The sequence below is a fragment of the Rattus norvegicus genome, chromosome 2, assembly GCF_021556685.1.
Source record: "Rattus norvegicus strain SHRSP/BbbUtx chromosome 2, alternate assembly SHRSP_T2T, whole genome shotgun sequence".
In the NCBI taxonomy this organism is placed as follows: domain Eukaryota; kingdom Metazoa; phylum Chordata; class Mammalia; order Rodentia; family Muridae; genus Rattus; species Rattus norvegicus.
This window is the reverse complement of record NC_141535.1, coordinates 226,497,501-226,518,505: the sequence shown is the minus strand read 5'-3', so window position 1 is coordinate 226,518,505 and position 21,005 is coordinate 226,497,501. Positions and strand designations below refer to the sequence as shown.

The 21,005-nt window shown below is 42.6% G+C and overlaps 1 protein-coding gene across 1 annotated transcript in view; it reads right to left on the bottom strand.

Annotated features, from left to right (window-relative positions):
- Slc39a8 (solute carrier family 39 member 8) overlaps positions 1 to 20,817 on the bottom strand; it is a 62,166-nt gene extending 41,349 nt beyond the window's left edge. The window contains 1 exon segment of the mRNA NM_001011952.1: positions 20,344 to 20,817. Within this exon segment, the coding sequence (NP_001011952.1) occupies positions 20,344 to 20,562 (219 nt within the window). The 5' untranslated portion in view covers positions 20,563 to 20,817.
- Between the last annotated feature and the right edge of the window lie 188 nt (positions 20,818 to 21,005).

Below are 21,005 nucleotides of genomic sequence, written 5' to 3'. Positions count from 1 at the left end.
GGAAGGGAGAGTGACTTAACGCTTGCCAATTCTGTGATCACAATTAGAAAGCAGTACCAAGGTCAGTTCATTTTTCCTTTATTATAAAGTAACTCAGCTATACAAAAAAGTAAACTCTATTACAAATCCTTAACAAAAGAGCTGGAGGAGGGACAAGGGCTTTGAGTCCAAGGTAGAAGGAGTTCTTTATATCTTATTAGTGGCTTCTGCACCCTTGCTCGCTACACCACTGACTGCCATAGCCATTGGTTTCCAGCAAAAATGCCGCTTCCTTCTAGAATCTGTCATGTGTATAGATAGCAGTGACCCATGACTCAGAAGACGTCCTTCCCACAACCCCATGTGAGGCACAGTCTCCTGTTCTAGGCTGCCAGCCAACCAACTGCATGCAAACCTGTCACTTTCCCGTCCTCTGTCCCTTCTGAGGCCTTTCTACTTCCTCCCGGCTTTCGTTCCATGTGTTCATTAACCAAATAGGTTGTTTACCCTTTCTTCAGACAGGTGCAGAGGCTGGAAAAGGGTTATGGCTTCCATCACTGGCTTGTCCCACAAGAAAGCAGATGTAAAACGGGTAGACATAATAAAGATAAGCACAAGGTACAGGAGACTAAGGCTTTCAGTCAAGGAAAAGTCAACCACAGTTTACTGATAAATGAGTTTCCTGAACAGTAATTATCACAAGCTTTAGCACGTCAATTACTAATAACAGAAAAATGTGAATAAAGAAATGCTGAGTCAGGCGTGGCCCTGGTGGGGACAGCGACTTGGTGACATGGTGGATGCCCCTGGAACAGGGCACCCATGGAGCCTCCACGAGTATCGATGGCTGCTGTGGGGATAAGGCTTGTTTATATAATAATGTACATATTTCATGTTCCACAGAGGAATGTCCTCCCTGTTAACATTAAAGACTCCATGATAATCTGACAGCATGAGTCCAGGAGTCAAGAGTGTAGCTACTGTCTCAGCAGAATGGTAAATGCTGGGGCCCTCAGGACAGCCGTTAAGGCTATGGGAAAGAGCTATAAACACATGAGTTCAAAATAAACAAAACTTCTCAACTCTGCAAAACATAAGAATACAGTATGAGTTATGAGGAGCTTCACGAATCTAAAGGAACTAAGGCAGCTACCCTAGAAACCAGCTTGTCAGAAAGATGCAAAGGCAGGCAGATTTCTGAGTTTAAGGTCAGCATGTACACTTACTGTCTCTTAAGAATCAAAGGACTGGGGTGACAGTTTGCTGATTCATAATATAATCAAAAGGAAACCTGGAATAAATAGCTAAACTGATAATGTAAATTAAAAACTGGGCTTCTGGTCTGCATGAGATGAGCCAGCAAAAGCCAAGAGCAGTTCTTAGAATTTTTCTCTAGCGAGAGCTGAGCTCTCTGGAAATCTCTGGAGAGCGAAACAGCTCTTCAAGAATTTTTTCTTACCAGGATTTCTGACTTGGTCGGAAGATCTGATCATTTTTTATAGCATCTTTTCTGAGTAAACCCAGATAGCATTTAGAATTTTTACAGACAGAGTGAGCTGCTTCAACCAGAGAGTTTTTAGAATAGTGAGAAAAAGCTGTCTAGACAGAGCAGATGGAGAGAGAGGGAGAGGGAGAGGGAGAGAGAGAGAGAGAGAGAGAGAGAGAGAGAGAGAGAGAGAGAGAGAGAGAGGGAGGGAGGGAGGGAGGGAGGGAGGGGGAGAGAGAGAGAGAGAGAGAGAGAGAGAGAGAGAGAGAGAGAGAGAGAGAGAGCGCAGTCTAGAAAACCATCTCAGCAGAATCTAGACCGGCAGCTCGAACCTGTGATTTACTTCAAGTCATTCTTTTTGCCGCTCCCAGACACCCTTCTCTCAGAGCCCCTCTCCAATACCAAGCAAGGCTGGATCTTGACAAAGAAATCACATCTTGGAAAGGTAAGTCCAAGATTAGCAAAGTAAGTTGTCCTAGAGAAGAGTCAAGTCTCCTGTTTTCCCATTACTAAGTCATTGGAGATTGGCTGGTATGTCTTCTTCATTAAACACAAAGAATGACTCAATTAATAAAAAGACAATCCCCTAGATCATGAAGTGAAATGTTATTTTATTGGGCCTACTGATTTTTAGGGTCATAAAGTTAAATTACTCTTTAAACTAATTAGGATCCTAGTGAATGGGTACAGGGGAGACAGAGATGGCTTAAATACAAATTAAATAAATTCCATCATGTCTCCCCTCCATCTCCAGCTTTCAAATGGGAAAACTGGGGTTCACAAAGGCTACGTTCAAACAGAAACTAACAAGCGATCCCAGGGTCTCAAGCAGCGGCTCAGACTCCTAACACAGCTGGGAAGGGCCTGGCATGGCCACATTTTCTCAGTGGTGACTGTGGACCACTGGTGTTCTGGATGCAGAAGACCTCTACAGCCCACAACATTATTTTTTCAGCTCCCAAAGCAGAACCAGCGTGTCAGTGCACCTGAACTGCCACAGTGTAACTACACGGATGTGAGACCAGAACAATAGATTACACGAGAGAAGGGAAACGTGGAGACCGAGAACGATTTTCAAACGAGAAAGAAGCCACTTAGATCCCTCGAGTTCATGTTCCCATAATACTTGCTAATCATAATAGGACTATGACGAGGCCTGGCGCATGACAGTTCCTGATAGACAGGTGACTAAATAGATAAGAATAAAATAAAAACAGGTGAGTAAAATGGAAAGGAATGCCGACCTCTTGACTGCTTATGTAGCCAATTGTACAACAGTATCGGAAACAAAACGGGCACAGGAAGTAACATCTCCCTAAGAGTAGATCGTTCAGGGCACCTGGCTTAGATCCCAACTGTTTAAATACCTAAGTTTAAAGTGCAGCTTTGAATATAACTATGGGGAGGTCTTTTCTTTTCTTTTTTTTTCTTTTTTTATTGGATATTTATATATTTACATTTCAAATGTTATCCTCTTTCCCGTTCATAAGCCCCCTATCCCATCCCCCATACCCCTTCTTCTATGAGGGTGCTCCCCCACCCATCCACCCACCCCTTCCCGACTCCCGTACACTGAGGGATCGAGTCCTGCTTCTCCCGGGACGTCTTTTCAAACCGACAAGCGAACGTTTCACTGATTTATCCCTTCGAGGGTCACTGACAGGTCATGCATCTGGTGGCTTCCAGGCATGACACTCGCAACAGGAACATTCGAAGCAGGAGTGGATGCGGAGACCGCAGATTTGTCTGCCGTGATGATGGGGATTGCCTAACTCGGCGACCAGACACTTCGGTGTCTCTCCCTTTACTGTCATTCCAGCCTGTTCTCGCCCGACCTCGCCCAAGTCTACCATCTTAAGTGCCTCCTCAGAGTTGATGCAGTCTTTCTCGGCTTGATTTTTGGACACGTTCTTAACACAATAAAAGGGAAAGTTTGAACAACACCAACAACAAAAACCACTCCAGATGAATAATCGTCTAGGAGGCTGATCTAGGAATGACAAGTGTTTCTCTGATATCAGTGTTTCCAGTTTTTATCTCATGCTTTCTTCTGCTTCTTACACACACCTGAATGGTGCACATGTACTCTGAAACGCACACACTCACACACAAATACATATATGTATACACATACAAACACAGAAATGCACACACACACACACTCACACACACAAATACATATACACATACACATACAAACACAGAAATGCACACACACACACACTCACACACACAAATACATATACACATACACATACAAACACAGAAATGCACACACACACACACACCGCTCACATTCACACATACATACACACTAAAACAGATACTGTAATATACACACATAAACCAAATCACACACAGGCACGAGGTCACTTACAAACAGGCTTATATGTGATATGTTACATACATTCTTATAAGTCTTTCTGAGGAGCAGGTGAAAACTTTTCCCCTAAAAAATATTTTTAAAGAGAAAAATATGCCAAATTAATTATACACTATTAAAAAATCCTTATGAAGTAGTATGTAGGAATAGCATCGCTGCCACAAAAGCACGTTTATAAAGTTTGATTCACAAAGGCCCCATATGTTAGTGGTGTTTCTGTCTAGGTGCTAAAATTATGAGTGATTCTTTTTCTTTCTACCCGTCTAGCTTTCATCACTTTAAACAATGTACTTGGGTCTCTATTTGTTTAGAAAAATAAAAGTGAATCATTACTTTTCCATTTCATTGTAATCTCTTTTTCTGGTTTCATACACACATGGAGGATGAACTGGTAGTTGATTCCACAAAAAACAAAAATCAGGAAATGAAAAGAATCTTCAACGTTAAACCTGCTTTTTCAAAGAGGTTTGCAGACTTCACCATGGAGACGGGCACATCACCCATCTCCATCTCACTCTGTATCCATCTCTCAAGACCTCCTCACCACGAAGACACTTGCTCTGCGTTCCCGCTCTCAACCCTGACCCATCCCCATAGCAAGAGTCCTCCTACTTTGTGTCACTATAAGATAGACCCACAGATTTTTTCTTCTGTTTTCTAAGTTCAAAGGGCCATTTTGCCTTGCTGCTCACCAAAGCCCTCCTAGTCAGTCTCTCTGTGCGTAAGTATATGTGATAAATACCTTCAGCTCACCGTCAAAGCTCCTCACATCTGCATACAAGGTCAGCATTTGTCCTACACAGGCACACTGGTTCTCAAACTATAGTCCCGGGTACCCCTAGGTTGCTAGGTCCCTGGCAGAGACAGGATATGGTCAAAATGATTCTCATCATGTTACTGACGGCTTCTCCTTCCCTCCCTCCTTTACAAGTGAACGAGGCTGCATAGCTCATGTCACAATAGACCAAATGCAGCAGCACAAGTGGAAGTCCACATTCAAGCAAGCATCTGTTAACGCAGACACCTATCGGCCTGAAATTTTAAAGCAGTAGAGAAGTTTCTTTTCCTTTTAAAAATACTCACTAGCGAGCCAGAGAGATAGCTTCTCAGTTAAGAGCAGGAGTGACTAAAAGCATTCCCTGCACTTACACTGATCCAAGTTTGGTTCTTCAGCTCACAACAGGTGCAAGGACACCCAAAGTTTCTGACATTCACAGCACATATATTTTTAGTATATGATTAAAAATAACCTTTCAAAATTAAAGTACTAATAAGCAATGGTTTATTATTATTGTAGCTAATAAATTGAGTAAATATTTTTGAATTTTCTCTTTTTTCGTGGCACTGGGTCTCATGTAATATAGTCTAGCCTCAAATCCACCATGCAGCCGGGAATGAACTTGAACGGACCCTCCTAGTTCTGCTCCCAGCATGCTGAGATTGTAGACCAACCATACCCAGTTTTGTTCAGTGCTAGGCACAGAACCCAGGGCTTTGTGTATGGTAGGAATACCGTTCAGCACCTGAGCATCTGTAGCCTTTACAGTTTTTGAATATGATGCCTATAGTCTTAATATTAAGAGACATGTCACATAAGCTTAAACTTTTTGTTGTCCCCTATATAAGAGTGCAAGACAGTTTTGGAACTAAAAAAATGATTGTGAATGGAGTGGGTAAGAGGAGACACAGGATCCTTGACATGATAGATGTTTCAGTTTGGGTTACTATTGCTATGATGAAACACCATGTCAAAAAGCAAAGTGGGGAAGACAGGGGGTGTTTGGCTTATGCTTCTGCATTCATAGTCTTCACTGAAGAAAGTTAAGAAAGGAACTCAAACAGGGCAAGAACTTGGAGGAAGGAGCTGATGCAGAGACCAAGGAGAGGTTCTGTTTACTGGCTTGCACCCAATGGCTTCCTCCACCCATTTTTTTAGAACTCAGGACCACCCGCCCAGGGAAAACACCACCCACAATTGTCTGGGCTCTCCCCCATCAATCCCTTAAGAAAACTAATTTACAAATGCTCTACAAGCTTGCCTAGAACCCAACCTGGTGGAGGCATTTTCTTAATGTGGTTTCCTCCTCTCAGATGACTCTAGCCTGTGACATCAAACTAGACTCCTTGTCAACTTGACACATACCCCTTTTTGAGATACAACCTTTGCTTTGGAGGGAGGGGGTATCCCCTAGATCTCAGATGAATACATGCCACAAATACAGATGTCAAACTTAAAAGTCCCACAATCTTTACCAATTCAAACACTTAAAAGTTCAGTCTCTGGGAGAACAAGGTTTCTTCTAAAATCCAAACTCTTTTAAAAAAAGATCAGTCTCTCAACTGTGCCCTCTTATAAAATCAAAACTAAATTAAACACTTTCTTACGTCAAGAGGGAAGAACCAGGAGGGCACAGTCACAATCTGAGCAGAGCAAAGCCACACTCCAATAGTGTAAATAATTCAACGTTCAATATTTGGGATTCACTCATGATCTTCTGGGCTCCTCAAGGAGCTTGAATTGCTTCCCTAGCTCTGCCCTTTGCAGCACACACAGCCTGTCTCCTAAGCTCTGGTCTGCTCCACTTCCCCGTTGCTGGTGGTGGTGGTGTTCATCCCATAGTAGTGGCATCTTGGAAGTGCTAGGATCTTCTACTACAACTGGGCTGCACTTTATAGCTTCTGCTAGGCTTTCTTCATGGTGCAAAGCATCAACTTTTCTCCATGACCTCTTCAACCCTGGACCTTTAACTGCTACTGAAGTTGTATCTTCACCAATGGCCTCTCCTGGCCTCTCACAGTGCCAAGCCTCAAGGGCTCTCCATGACCTCTTCATGCCTTCAAAAGCAATATCACCTGAGAGACTCTTACACATGGCCATATTTGTCCATGAAGTTGTCCATTTGTTGCATGAAGTACAACCTTGGCCCACCTGTGAATACAGCTTGCATGGAATGAGTGAGAAAAACACTTCACAGAAGACGTTGCCTCAGTGATACTGGGCTCTTCTTAATCACAGCTGATCCTTCAGTCCTAGCACAAAAGGCCCCGTAGAGTCTTTGCTTCCCTCCTAAACCTCACAAGCCAGGACTCCATTATCTGCGCTACTCCCAACATTCTTATCTTCAAAGCTCCTACAGAACAGACCACTGAGATCACAACACTCAACGGTTTTTCTAGCCTAAAGTTTCAAAGTCTTTCCTCAGCCCTCCCCAAAGAACATGGTTAGGGCTGTCACAGCAATAACCCACTATCCTAGTATTGTCGACTTAGGTTACTATTGCTAAAAGAAAAGCAAGATGAAGAAGAAAAGTTTTATTTGGCTTATGTGTCCACATCCATAGTTCATTACTGAAGGAAGTCAGGACAGGAACTCAAACAGGACAGGAACCTGGAGGCAGAATCCAATGCAGAGACCAGGGAAGAGTGATACTGTCTGGCTTGCACTCCGTGACTTCCTCAACATGCTTTCTTATAGGACCCAGGACCACCAGCCTAGGAATTGAGCCACCCACAATGGGCACTGCCCTCTCACATCACTCAGCAATTAAGAGAATGGTCTAGAGGCTTGCCTACAACCTCATCTTATGGAGGCATTTTTTTCAACTGAAGCTCCTTCCTCTCAGATGACTCTAGATTGTATCAAGTTGACATTAAATTGCCCACCACAGGGAAGGTCACACACAGCTTTATATCCCACTGTCTTAGATAATGTTCTGTTGCTGTGAAGCAACACCATGGGCTTGCTTCCAGCTTCAGAGAGATTTAGTTCGTTATCATCAGGGTGGGGAGCATGGTAGCAGGCATGGCAGATATGATGCTGGAAAAGCAATTGAGAGCTACAACCTGATCCAGAGAGAGAGAGAGAGAGAGAGAGAGAGAGAGAGAGAGAGAGAGAGAGATATTTGGGATGGCATAGGCTTTGGAAACCTCAAATCCCACTCCTAATGACACACAGAAGGCCACACCTACTCCAACAAGGCTATGCCTCTTTATCCTTCTAATCCTTTCAAATAGTGCCATTTCCTGGTGAATAACCACTCAAATATATGTGCCTATGAGGCCAGTCTTATTCAAACCATAGCAGAGGACTTGGGAGCCCCTAATGTAGTCTTGTGTACCTTTAATCCTATGTCCTACAACCCCACAAGACTGTTTCTATTGAAAGCATCACAACACTGTCTCTTCTACCCCATTCTACCCCAGCACATACACACAATAGTAAAAACAAACTTTCAGAACTATGCATTTCTCCAAGAATCTAAATACTTAAAAACCCCAATTATCTATTTCTGATAGTCCTTTCCCCTTTTGGGGGATACTTCTTAAAACATCGACAAACTCTATACTCTAACCAAGCTCTAATAAACCTATTTTACCTTCACTGTGACCTTATACTCACCTGACCCATAATTCTGATACTCTTATCTCAAACTATCAACTGCTTTCTGTTCTGCAAAGCCTCATTTAAAATTCATTCAGGACTTGACATTGTCATGGTCATCCCATTTTTTGATAACCCCACGCTCATTTTAGTTATCTGTTTAGCATTTGTGATAACTTTCTTATGATATTATCTATTCCCAAAAACACATATGTCTTTAATCAGATCACAGATATCTAGAAAGAATGGACTTCTTGCATATTGTCTCTTCTTCTGCCACTACCAAGACTTTGGACATCAAGAAGTACATGAAAAGAGAGTAAAAGCTAGCACATATATATGATAGAGTTCTGAGACATGTAGATCAAGACTCCTTTATCAGGACCTCTGAAGACATCATTTTAGAGGCATAAATTTTATGTCACACACACACACAAACACACACACACACACACACACACACACACACCAAAAAAATAGCTATGGAGTATGGAGGAAAACATCTAAATAAAGAGAAAAAAATCTTGGAAGCTTCAGGAATTAAATATAATAGAGTCTCATTATTTCTTTCTACTCAGACAACATGTTGAAATATTAACATACATTCCTTTCATGTTGCCTTTAAAACTCTTTTGCATGAAAAACAGAATTACTGGATTATTTTCAATTAAATATTTCATTTAGGTTGATTGGACTAATTTAGGAAGGTGTGATGGAACAAAAGTTACTATTCTAAAAGTTAATGTCAAGATATTTGATTTTGAGGGCAGATACTGCAGAACCACACACACCAAGCAAAGGTTTTCAGTTGGCATCAACTCTGGAACAAACGTATTCAGGTTTGTTCATGATTAGAGAAAAACATTTAATAAGATGTAGAGAACAGAAAGGGAAATGAGAAAGTGTTGGGTGTGGGGCCATCAATTACAGGGGTGGCTTACAGCATGTCCCTCACAAGACAGTGTGCCTAGTTACCTTTTCTGACTTCGTACCCACTGCAATCCCATAAAGTGGCCATTTTCTCCATTTTCTGACGGAGAAATGGAGTGGGTGAACTCAATCTGAGGCAAGTGTAGATGTGCAGAGTTTGGAAACGGAGCAGAGTTGCCCTTTATGTCCAAGGCTGAATCACAAGAGAAAAATACATACGAAAGCAGCCCCGGTAGGAAATATGTACAAACACAGAGAGATACACATAGAGATCAACATGATTGAGAAAGTGTATAGACTCAGAAGATGGGCCTGAGGAACTCTGAGGACCACAGCATTGAAAGATGAAGGGAAAGGTCATGAAACATTGAAAACCCAATAGCAATGTAGTAGCTGCAAGAAAGGAAAGGGTGGGTTTCAATGAGATCATAACGGGACACCATAAAAATCTACAGAAAGGTAAGCCAGGAGACACATCTATTGTGTTTAACAACATCAAAGTCCAGGTGACCTTGTGGAGAAAGATTTCAAGGAAGTGGTGGGAGACATCCGACCATAGTGTGTTGAGGAGTAGCCGGGAAGTAAGGAAATGGTGGAAGCACTCATGCAATTCATAATCCAGTTATTCACACCCAAGGAGGCACCAAAACCAGGCAATCCTCGGGGGATGCTTGGCAGAGTCACCTAGCCAACACAGTATCCGCTTCAGGTCAACAAGGGAAAAGAACTGAGGGGCAAAGTTGAAAGACCCATCCATCTCCCCAGAGGACTGTGAGAACTAAGGGGATGGTTCAGAAGGGAGCACCAAGTACAATGCCTGGCGCATAAGCTGCACTCCTCAAATGTTAGCCATTGTTCCTATTAGAATAATAGGAATTCAATGCTTCCTGCCGCAGGGGAGCCGCTGCCCGCATTTACTTGGATGGCACTCATCCCAAGATCAAGGACAGAGCCAGTGACTGCTTCTTATATTAATAGATGCAGAAGTACCATGCACTGAATCCTGAGCACCTCTCTTGGAGAAAACCATAATCGGCCATGCTTCTATACACAAACCCAGGGATCTAGTACCCACCAACACCTTGGAATCATGAACAGAAGGGTCTATGTGCCATACGACACACAATTAATTTATACGGCACACGATCTGTTTCTCATCTCAGAATCAAACTTTTGACTTTACTATCCAGTCTGAAGCCTAGGCTAATGTTTTCCTTCCCTGTCTAGAAAGAGCCACGTATTTCTTCTCTTCCCAGTGAGACTAAAATAGCTGTTCTCTTGTTTTTCTTCCAACTAATAAGGTTCGACTGAACTAAGAGGGTCCTGGATTCTTTGGCTTGCAAAATCCATATCAAGGTTTTCATGGATTTAGAAGTAGATCTAAGCTTAAAAAAACACAATCGAATCAATCTCTAGAAGCATAACATGGATCCCCAAGCCACTCGCATTTTAATAATGATATAAAGTTTAGAAAAATAATAAAGCAGAGCCAATTCCTAAATATAGCCCGAGAAGTCCCCTGGAAGGGAAAGAATAATTCCAATGCGTATTCAAGTACTCAGTTTCTTTCATTAAGTCTATGCCTAAGATTGACATCTTCAGGAACTTAGTTCCAGAGTTTGAGGAAGGGAAGTAGAGGCTGAGTCTTAGAGCCTTTCTCAAAACGCAAGTCACAGGAACCAAGGTCACCAGGCTGACCTACGTCTCTGTGAATTCTTTATTCCGCTAGTCCTTGTTGTCTTTTCACAGCCATACCTTCCTCTATAAACTGTCTGATGCTAAGGTGTTCAGGTCCCCAACAAGTAACAACTTTGTTAAGGATAATAAAATTATACCAAATATATTATGAGGACATACTATATGAGGTATTATGAGGACAATAGCTATACATAGAACACATTTGAGACAGGCCCACACGCTCAGCATCTTCCAAGCATCATCCCTCTCACTATTCATTGTATGAAGTGGTAGGAGGGATGGAAATTTTGGTTTTAATTATTAGCTCATGTCACACACTGGATACTCCAGGTCTGAACTGTAGCAGATGGACTCTACTTGTTACAGTTCAAACCACCATATGGCTCTGCTCCTCCTTTTGGATTCACAAAGGTGAAAACTGGGATTGAAGAAGTAAGTTATTTGCCAGGGACTACTATGTTACTAAGTGACAGAATTTAAATTTTAGTCGGGGCTGGGGGGCAGAGGGATCTGACCCTAGATGTCACTGTTAACCATTATGCAACAGTGTCTAAAAGGGTTAGAGAACTCAGGGACTCACCACAATATTGACAAGCATAGAATACACTGAACTGGGCTCAGGGAACTAAAATTACCTCTGGGATTTTGTCTGAGCTCATTTATTTTAGGGGTTTTGGGTATTTTGTTTTGTTTTTCTTTTTCTTCTAACTATTCAGATATATATATATATGTGTGTGTGTGTGTGTGTATGTATATATATATATATATATATATATACATATATATATTAAAAACTCCAAAGCAAAGATATTAAAATTTGGATTTAAAAGACATAATGCTACTTTTCAGGTTAGCACCATAGATTCATCAACTTTTGCTTTGTTCCCCTTAAACAACAGAAAAACAACAGAGAATCTTTGGAAAGGGACAGAAGCAGAATTAAACAAGACTCCATTTTGAAGGTTTTCTAAGCTCTCAGATCCCATCATCACAAAGGTAATTTGATGATAGTTTCATATCTTTATAAATCTCAATATTCAAAAAACACACTTGTCTACACAATCAGACGTCTGGGAAATAGTCCAGAAAATAAATTAATTAGCGTCAATTACAAACAGGAGTTCACTACTCAGCGAGTTGAAAATGGGAGAAGTCTCTGAAAATGGCAAAGTTTCTAAGATTGTCTACAGTTTCCAAACTTTTCTTGTAAATAAATGACCTAAAGGTTAACTTTTCACACCCGGTAATGTGTAAGACCCTTGTGGAACACTGCCCTACACACAACTAACTCACAAATTCCAGCAACCCACCACACTGAACCACCATCGCTGGAGTGAATTCCCCTTGACTTATGGAGCATTCATTCATGCTTCTCAACTTCAGGCCTCGTTTTCCATTCCTATTTATATTCTCCTTATTTTCCCCCAACTCCTAAAAATAATTAATGACATGGAATTCCAAAGTACATCACATTTAAAGAAAACACACCCAAACCATAGTCATAGCTTAAAGGCAATGGGTTTCCTGATGGGAAAAATTAAACCCCTGCCTGTCACTGTCCGTTATGATGGGAAGAACCAGGAAACAAGAACATAGCAGGAAGCATGGGAAGTCTGGCTGCTACAGGCCTTTCCCCTGCCTACTCTACTTGCAGCGTCCCAGTGAAAACACAACTGGTCAAGGATGGACTTCACTCTCCCTGTCCTTATGACAAAGAGTTCAGACTCTACCTCGTGCTGGTGCTTTGTTGTATTCGAGCAACTGACTCTGTAGACAAGCCCTGCTTGCCTGCTTTCCCTCCATGCTGCAACTCATTCCCCAATGCCTATGCACAACCACTTCCCCCCAGCAGGATGTCAAGGAGCTCATAAAGAAAGATTTCTATTTTCATTGGCCAGAAGTGAACCATAAATGATGGGCTGGAAGCTGTCCCAATAACATAGGTGTTTCTCTCATATTCAATCTAGCGATAGAAGAAAGATCAGCTGCTCAAAATGTCTCTGGGGGCAGCAAATAATCAATTCATGAAAATTTCATTCCATGAAAGGGAATTTACGTAACTCTCTAGAAAATCCAGCATGATTTTAAAAGTATAGACACAACTTATATAGGCAAATGGTCCATTAATGTATATTTTTTAAACCAAAGCAGATAAGCAGAATTGACTTAGCTGTGACTTTTCAAAGGCATTCCCAACCAAAAGGATATTCCCTTCCTTCTGATTAAGACTCCATGCTGTCCAGTAGACTGGGAGCCATGCGTACATGTGAGACTTTGGGATATGATTTGCATGCTTGCTATGGGGTTTATTTAAACACTGTAGCTTTTGTAATTACATCATTTATTTACTATGTGTATGCACACAAGTTTTGGCTGTCTACTCTCCACTCAACATTCACATTTTTAATTAACAAACATGTCTTATCCTCTTTTTTTACTGGCCCCCACATATGACTGAGATGAGCTGCTGGTTTTCTTTTCTTTAACACTCAGTGCAAGCCATGACACTCCTGTGGAATTTAGTGGACAATTTGTAGGAGTCAGTCTTCTCCTTCCACCATGTAGACCAAAGAATCAGATCTAAGTCATTAGCCTTGGCTTCACATGCCTTTACCTGGTGACTCATCTCTCCAGACCAAGAAACTGTGGCTTTGTCTCACACACTGACTTTCCACACCTTTCCACCTTATTTTCTAATTACATAAAAATTCCTCCACAGAGTGGAAGACAGCCATGGGGGCATGGCATAAGGACCTAAGTTTAATTCCAGAATTCATGTTTAGAAGGAGGGAGAGGAAGAGGAGGGGGAGGGGGGAGAAGAAAGAAGAAGAGGAGCAGGAGGAGGAAGAGGAAGAGGAAGAAGAAGAGGAGGAGGGGAGGAAGAGGAGGAGGAGGAAGAAGAGGAAGAGGAGGAGGAGGAGGAAGAAGAAGAGGAGGAGGAAGAAGAGGGGGAGGAAGAAGAAGAGGAGGAAGAGAAGGAGAAGGAGAAGGAGAAGGAGAAAGGAGAAGGAGAAGGAGAAAAGGAGAAGGAGAAGGAGAAGGAGAAGGAAGGAGAAGGAGAAGGAGAAAAGGAGAAGGAGAAGGAGAAGAAGAAGACAAACAGGAAGAGAAGGAAGAAGAGGAGGAGGAGAGGAGAAGATAAGGAGGAGGAAGAAGATGAAAAGGAGGAAGAAGAATCCTAGACCTGAGGGACATGGACAAATCCTTCAGGCTTCCTAGCTAGCAGTCTTGCCTCCTTGGCAAGTTCTAGGCCAGTGAGAGAACCTGTCTTGTAAACAATATGGAAAAAGAAAAACTAAGGAATGACAGCTGAGGTTGAGTGCTAGCCTCTGTAGGTGTGCACACAGACACTGAAAACAAGAACCAGTCATCCTCACTAGGTACCCTGTAGCCCTGTGACTTTTCCCTTCATGTGATGGAGCCAGATAAGTAACACATGTCCATAGTCCAAAATATGAGATAATAGTTTATCTACCTAGATAAAACGTTTTCTTAGACTATAACAAAAATGTATGCACTACAGCAAAGTGTTTAAGGTTATCGGGGATCCTACCACTTATACCATTAGTCCAGCTATTTAACCTCTCTGTGCTATATTCTCCTGTAAGACAAAACACAGCACCTTTGTTATAGGGCTGTTAGGATAACAAAATGTGATCTTACAAATAAAATGGTTAGAAGGGTTGTATAGCATAATGAAATATTGGGAACTCCCACTATAATTACCTACATTTTATACAAAAGGATCCACATGACTCATGGGGTAGTGGGTAAAAGACACACACTTGAGGGTGAGATATGGGAGGAATGAGAAGCATCTTCTTAAGTGGCTCCCACCTGGTGCCTTGGCAAATGGAGCTTGTGATGTCACAGTCAAATGAATGAATCATGCAGGTCCCTCATTTTACCAGAGCCTGAAAGCACAACATGTTCTGTATGGTTACCTTGAGTGAGAGTGATGTAGTAAGTCTGCAGGGAGCCCTCACTCTAGGACACTTAACAAGGAACTAAGCTTCATCTTTCTGTATCCCGTGAATAGGGGTTCATGAGAACCAGCAGGTCGGCGGGCATTCCGACCAGATTTGTCCCTATCATATTTCTACACAAAAAGGCCAAAGAAGAAAGTTGGTTCTCCATCTCTTCCACCCATAGTCTTCGCTTCCTAGAATTCTCCCAATACTATCCTTGCCTTTACCTCAAGAAAAATATGTAATGCATGACAGCAAGCAATACATTCAAGAACACAGTGACCAACACACATGCATACGCACACCTCTTTTGCTATACACTGCTACCCTGATCATCCATTAACCTGACTCAGGAGTTATCTTTCTAATTTTCAGAGACCTCTGGCTTCACAAGACCAAAGGATACTAAAGGAAAAAAGACTTAATAATTACACGATCATTCCAGGCAAACGATTGTAGGAACAGAATAGGAACATACCTCAGTGATAGCATGTTCATCTACCATGTTTGATACCCAAGACTGCAAGTAAATAAATACTATTGAAGAGTATGCATTTTTGGGGGGCCTTTCTGGGTGGAGAGCCTGTTTATTGCCTTCTGCTATTTCCAGAATGAAAGGGTCAAGATGTCTTCTAAAACCCACCGCCAAGGCCTCCTCAGCCCCACCTTCACGCATTCCGTACATTCCACACTCTCCCAACACCTTTTGGAAAACAGGTCTGGTCTTGCCTCATTTCTGTTTGTACTCTCTAATCAGACATATCATCTGAGCATACATCACCATCGAATGCACATGTGTTCTACCTGTGCAATGGCCTCTAGATGTGGAAGTCCAGATTGCTGTCACAGGTAGATTCAAAAAATTCTAATGAAATCTTAGACAGTGGACAGGGTGTAGCATCCCTTTAATTCCAACACTTGAGAGGAAGAGGCAGGAACCTCAGTTTAAGGCCCTAAAAAAGTGAGACTCTGTCTCCGAAATTACAAACAAAAATGTCTAATGCGTACATGGTATAAACCAGAGGCTATGGAAGCCCCCAATAGGTGAGTGGGTCATTCCCATCCACTTGTTTAAATCCTCACTGGGGAGCACACTTCAAGTGAGATACACCCACATGAGGAGAAAAGCTTAATAACACAGATAAAATTATATACATATTATACTATGATTGAGAGGGACTCAAAGTTAGATCCAAAATAAAAAGAAGAGTCACAAATAGATAAAAGTGTATTTCCTTCCTCACACTCCTGACTTGAGACAAAGGCCTAAAGGCTTAGTTTTCTAGGGCTCCCCGCTTGTGAACCAATATGACAAATTCAAGGCCAGGACCAGGATTTGTTCATCCCAAAGCCATGGACTTATAGCTTCCCTGTCTTTGTTCAGAGTGACCAACCCCCAAATTGGGGGAGTAATATCCCTCAAAGACATCAAACTCTCCCCCTCAAAGAGAAGCCAGATTTGGGAATCCACATTCCCTCCCCAACTCCCCATCCTACCTCCCAACCCCACTCCCTATCCTACCTCCCAGCCCCACCCACCTTTACAGAGAGTATTTTTCTCTGTGCTTGACTGTGGTGTATGTTTCCTCACCTCTCATAAAAGTCTTTCCTTACTAGTGAATCCTGTCTGCTCTGTGGGAGATTTTCCCGGTGTGCTCAAGACTTTTTCTGATTCTTAACTTTTTACTTGGCAGAGAAAACAAACCTGAACGAGATCCCTAGATAGTAGCAATTGTATCAACTGACAAAGAGCCACATAGAAAGGAATTCCTCCTAAACTCTTGGTCGGATCTAAAAAAACTTCTCAGAATGTAATGCCTAAACAGATTTAAAAAAAATACCTCAACATAAGTGGGTATAAATGGTGCCAAAAAAAATAACTTAAAAGACACAGCACAGAAAGACTGTTCATCCACCTTAAAACACTTGAAGTTTAGGGAGCTTAGCAGAGCCTAGGTCCACAGAGTCCCTGGGTTCCAATACTAGCATTTTGAAATAAAAATAATAAAAATAATAATAATAATAATAATAATAATAATAAGAAGAAGAAGAAGAAGAAGAAGAAGAAGAAGAAGAAGAAGAAGAAGAAGAAATGGCAATGTGTTTACAGTTTATTCAAAGGGATCAAACTGCTTAGAAGAGTGGTATAATAAGCTTTGCCTTTTAAAGAAGTTGGTCGAGGTCTGCAGAACACATATACAGACAACTGAAAGTAGCAAGGCAAATAAAGACCTTGCAAGAATTCAGAAAATAGAGACATCTCTGGTGGCAGGATTTTTAAGACAAGATTAGCTAGACTTTCCTAACGTGTCTGTTTGGATTGGAGAACTTAAGGGAAAGCGGAGCTTTCTGGTTAGAAGCAGGAAGGCTCCAGGGAAGACACTGAGCAAAGGCACACAGAAACTCACAGAGAAGTGAGGAGTGCAGTTCAGTAGGTGCCAAGTCTGATGAGGAAGGTTGGCACAAGGGGGACAGAGCCAGTAATGCCAGGCTCAAGACTTGGACCTCATTAGTGAACAGAGTTTATGGAGGTTTGGTTATTCAGAGAAAGCATACCACATTGCTTTAGGAAGATTGATTATAAATTCAAATAGTCTAAAGATAGACTGTGGGCATCCTGATGTGGATAAGAATGTGAGAGAAACACATCTAATGCAGGAGACAGCAGGAAGGACCACAGGGAAGAGCTGGGGAGGGGGATGAAGCCCAAGTGGAGGAACCATGTGAAGCAAAAGGCAGCATCACCGGCCACCTACTTCAGAGCCTCAGGGATGCTTGAGCGGAGATGTTCCTAGAGCTCAGCATAACTCTCTAAAAAAGGAGGCCTCTCTTTTGCTTAACCAGTTTCCACATGAGAGAGTGTGGCAATGAGGTTTCTGGGAAGAGCAAAGGAAGGAAAAAGAAGAGTGAGAGACCAGCACGGAAATAAACAGAAAGCAGCCCCCATGATCCATCCTTCCTAGAGATTCTGACCTTGGAAGTCTATATGTCAGTCAAGGAGCACCCCATGGCCATTTGATTACCAAAGTCCTTTATTACATAGTTTAGCATTGTCCTCCTATCTAAGTCTTTTGATCCTCAATAGTCATTAAAAAGCAAAACTTGAAACTGAGTTGTGTCCACTGAGAATATGAGTGACCTCTGTTTCTCAAAGCAGCAAGGCAATGGTACCCATAATACCAAAAAATAGAAAGATTTCCAAATTTGACATGTTCAGTATATTGCCTGAACGAAATTTGTCCAGCTGCTATCAAAGCTCTCATCCAAATGTCCAATTTTGTTGGCAAATCTTGGAGAGTTTTAAGAAATTTCTGGCCCATGCAAACCTTTTACTTTCTCGGATTTTTTCGAAGTCAGATCATTAAATTTCTCACAATACACTTTGCCTGGTTCTATTTTGTGCCCAACAGAGACTGAAATTATGTTCTTTCAAGTGTGAAGATGATGAAGGTTCTATATTCCACTTCAGATTTGATGCTTTAATGCGGGCACATGAGTGCCTTGGCAAGTCTATGTATCAATTACCAACAAATTAATAGATTCTTCTAGATTAGCATTTCCCACCATTTCACCAATGATTGCTATGTTCATTAAGACCTCACAGAACTGCAAGAGATGTTTGTTAAGCCTGATTAGTGTGGAGTTTTTCTTGGCTTCTCTGTTTCCAAGCTAATTATGGGCTTCCTCCTGTCTCCTTTTGATACTCATAATGAGGATACACATGCAAATTTGACAATGAGAATAAAGGTATCAACATATAATTTACCCATTGAGATGTCTATCCTACATACTTATACACTAAGCATTGTATTATAGTAAATATAACCAATTTTACTAAATATGTTATGTATACCCCTTACTTTCTTTGCAAGGGAGCTTGGGGTCCTTGGCCTCTTGAAAACTCACCTCCAGACTCTGTGAGATAAGACTATCGTTTAAGTCAACTCAGTATGTTGGTTGCAGATACAGCCTCGAGTCAGTCCCGAAACTTCATTCCAAGCAAATGACCACGCCTACCTAGAAACTAGTCAGCTCAGCGTTTTGTTTTGTTTCTTCTTAAAAAGAAGACAATACAGCTAGGCCAGAAAATACCTACAATGGTATTTCAAGATACTTCAAGAAAATGTGTGGACATTTCCGTGTGTGCAACATGCAATTTCTCGAACATTAAATCAAGTATAAAAACATGCAAGAAATGAAACTTAAGACAGTTTACATTTAAAAACTCGGCATGGGGCAGCACAAAATCCTTCTAGGTCAAAGAAGGATCCTATGTCACAGCATCAGAAAAAAACAAACTCTGCATAAGAATTGTATACATGTAACTAGTGTAGCAGTAACAGAAACAAAACCAGGGGACTGGAGCTGGAGCTTAGTGCTACGGTGCTTGACTTGCATGCTACACAAAATATGTCTAATTTAATCCCCAGGAAGGAAGGAAGGAAGGAAGGAAGGAAGGAAGGAAGGAAGGAAGGTAACTATAACGCTAATCAATGTTGAGGAATTGATCTGAGTGAAGTTTCCTTCATTGTAGTCGAAGATCAGACTCATTGGAAAACGCCATGTTTCTGAAAGCAGAGTTGTAGAATATAGAATTTCCCAAAGATCTGAGGAACAGAAACTTTTCTAGTAAACCTCCACTGCCCCAAAATGATAAACTATATACCAACTGCCCCATCTGTTATTTAACGTGGGTCGGTAAGCAGGAACGGGCAGGATGAAGCGTGGATTTAATTGCCTCCTCTAATGGCTTGCTGGGCTGGGATTTAGAACTCGCGGTCTCCATCACCAAACCATAGCCCAAGCCCTGAGACAAGTGTGATTTTTAATTACTCTATAACGTTCAAGCCCGCCCTTAAATCTGCGGCATCAGACTAGATAGATACCCATGTACTGAGAAACGTACGTTTTATTATTTTGAATGAATTTTAGAGTCAAACACATGGCACGACATGATATGACATGACATGCATGACATGATGAGAAATTAACTCCAACCCCTGCCTGCCACCGACTGAATCGGTAATCACGCGGTGATCTGAGTCTTAAGGTGTCTGTAGTATCCCCATCTGTAAGGTGTGCAGTTTCAGCCCTAACGGCCTTATGCAATATATACAAGTGGTTTTAAATAGGAGTGGTCACTCACCCCGAAGCTGATAAGGACCGCATGTGACAGGTTCCTTCTGCTGAATGCGTAAGTTAAGTAAATGGCTCTCTTTCCTTAAGATTTAAACATATACCATTCCTATCTAAAGCCCACCTCTTGGGTGACTTTCCGCCCTCAACTATTTCATAGACCTATCAGTTTTACTATAGACCAACAAGCTCTCTGGTAATTCAGCTCGTCATTTTGGCTTGCCAGATCCCTAATTCTAGTCTCTTAGTGCCTGGTGAACCAACCGTTGTAGATCAAATGAACGCTTCGAACTTGAGAAACTTCATGAAAATTCTCTCTCTGATGCTACTGCTCTGGGGAGGGGAATCTGATGAAACCGAAGACCCCCGGGGCCACCCTTACCTGGTTGAAGTGGAGCTGGCCCAGCTCCAGCGCTCCCTGCTGGGGTGCAGCCCCCAGGCGCTCCAGCAGGCGCCCCAGCTGCGCGGCCGACAGGCTCTGGTTGGCGCCGAACACTCTCAGCACATCCTCAGTGAAGGCGAGCTCCGGCCCCTCCGAGGGGCGTCCCAGGCCGGTGGCCGCCAGTAGCAGCAGCCCGGCCACTGCCCGGCCCGGAGCCATCGTGGAGCGCGCAGCTCCGGAGCTAGCGGATGCAGGGATCCGAGCGAGTGCCCGGGTGTCGGTGCCCTTAGGGTGGGGGTGGGAGGTCCGCCGGTCTCACGTCACTGCCTGCCCCAGTTAGCGAGAAGCTCGGTGCCCCCGCTCCTCTGCAGCCTCAGACCTTCGGGGCATTGAAGAGGTACCACAGCCAGGAGGACGGTAGGCAGTGTGGCCTCTCCGGGCCTCCTGCGGAGCCTGAGATAAAAGGAACAAAGGGGGACAGAGATAAAGGCTACTGGGTCAGCAGCCTGCGGGCCCCAGAGCTCTGAGTGGCCAGAGTCTCGAACTCCGAGCCGGGCGTAGAGCCAGCTGCCCTGAGCCGGGTTTGCTGAGGCCCCAGGATTTGCTTACAGTGAGGTGACACTCGCTTGTCCCGGATATAAAGCCCCAACCGCGCCACACTT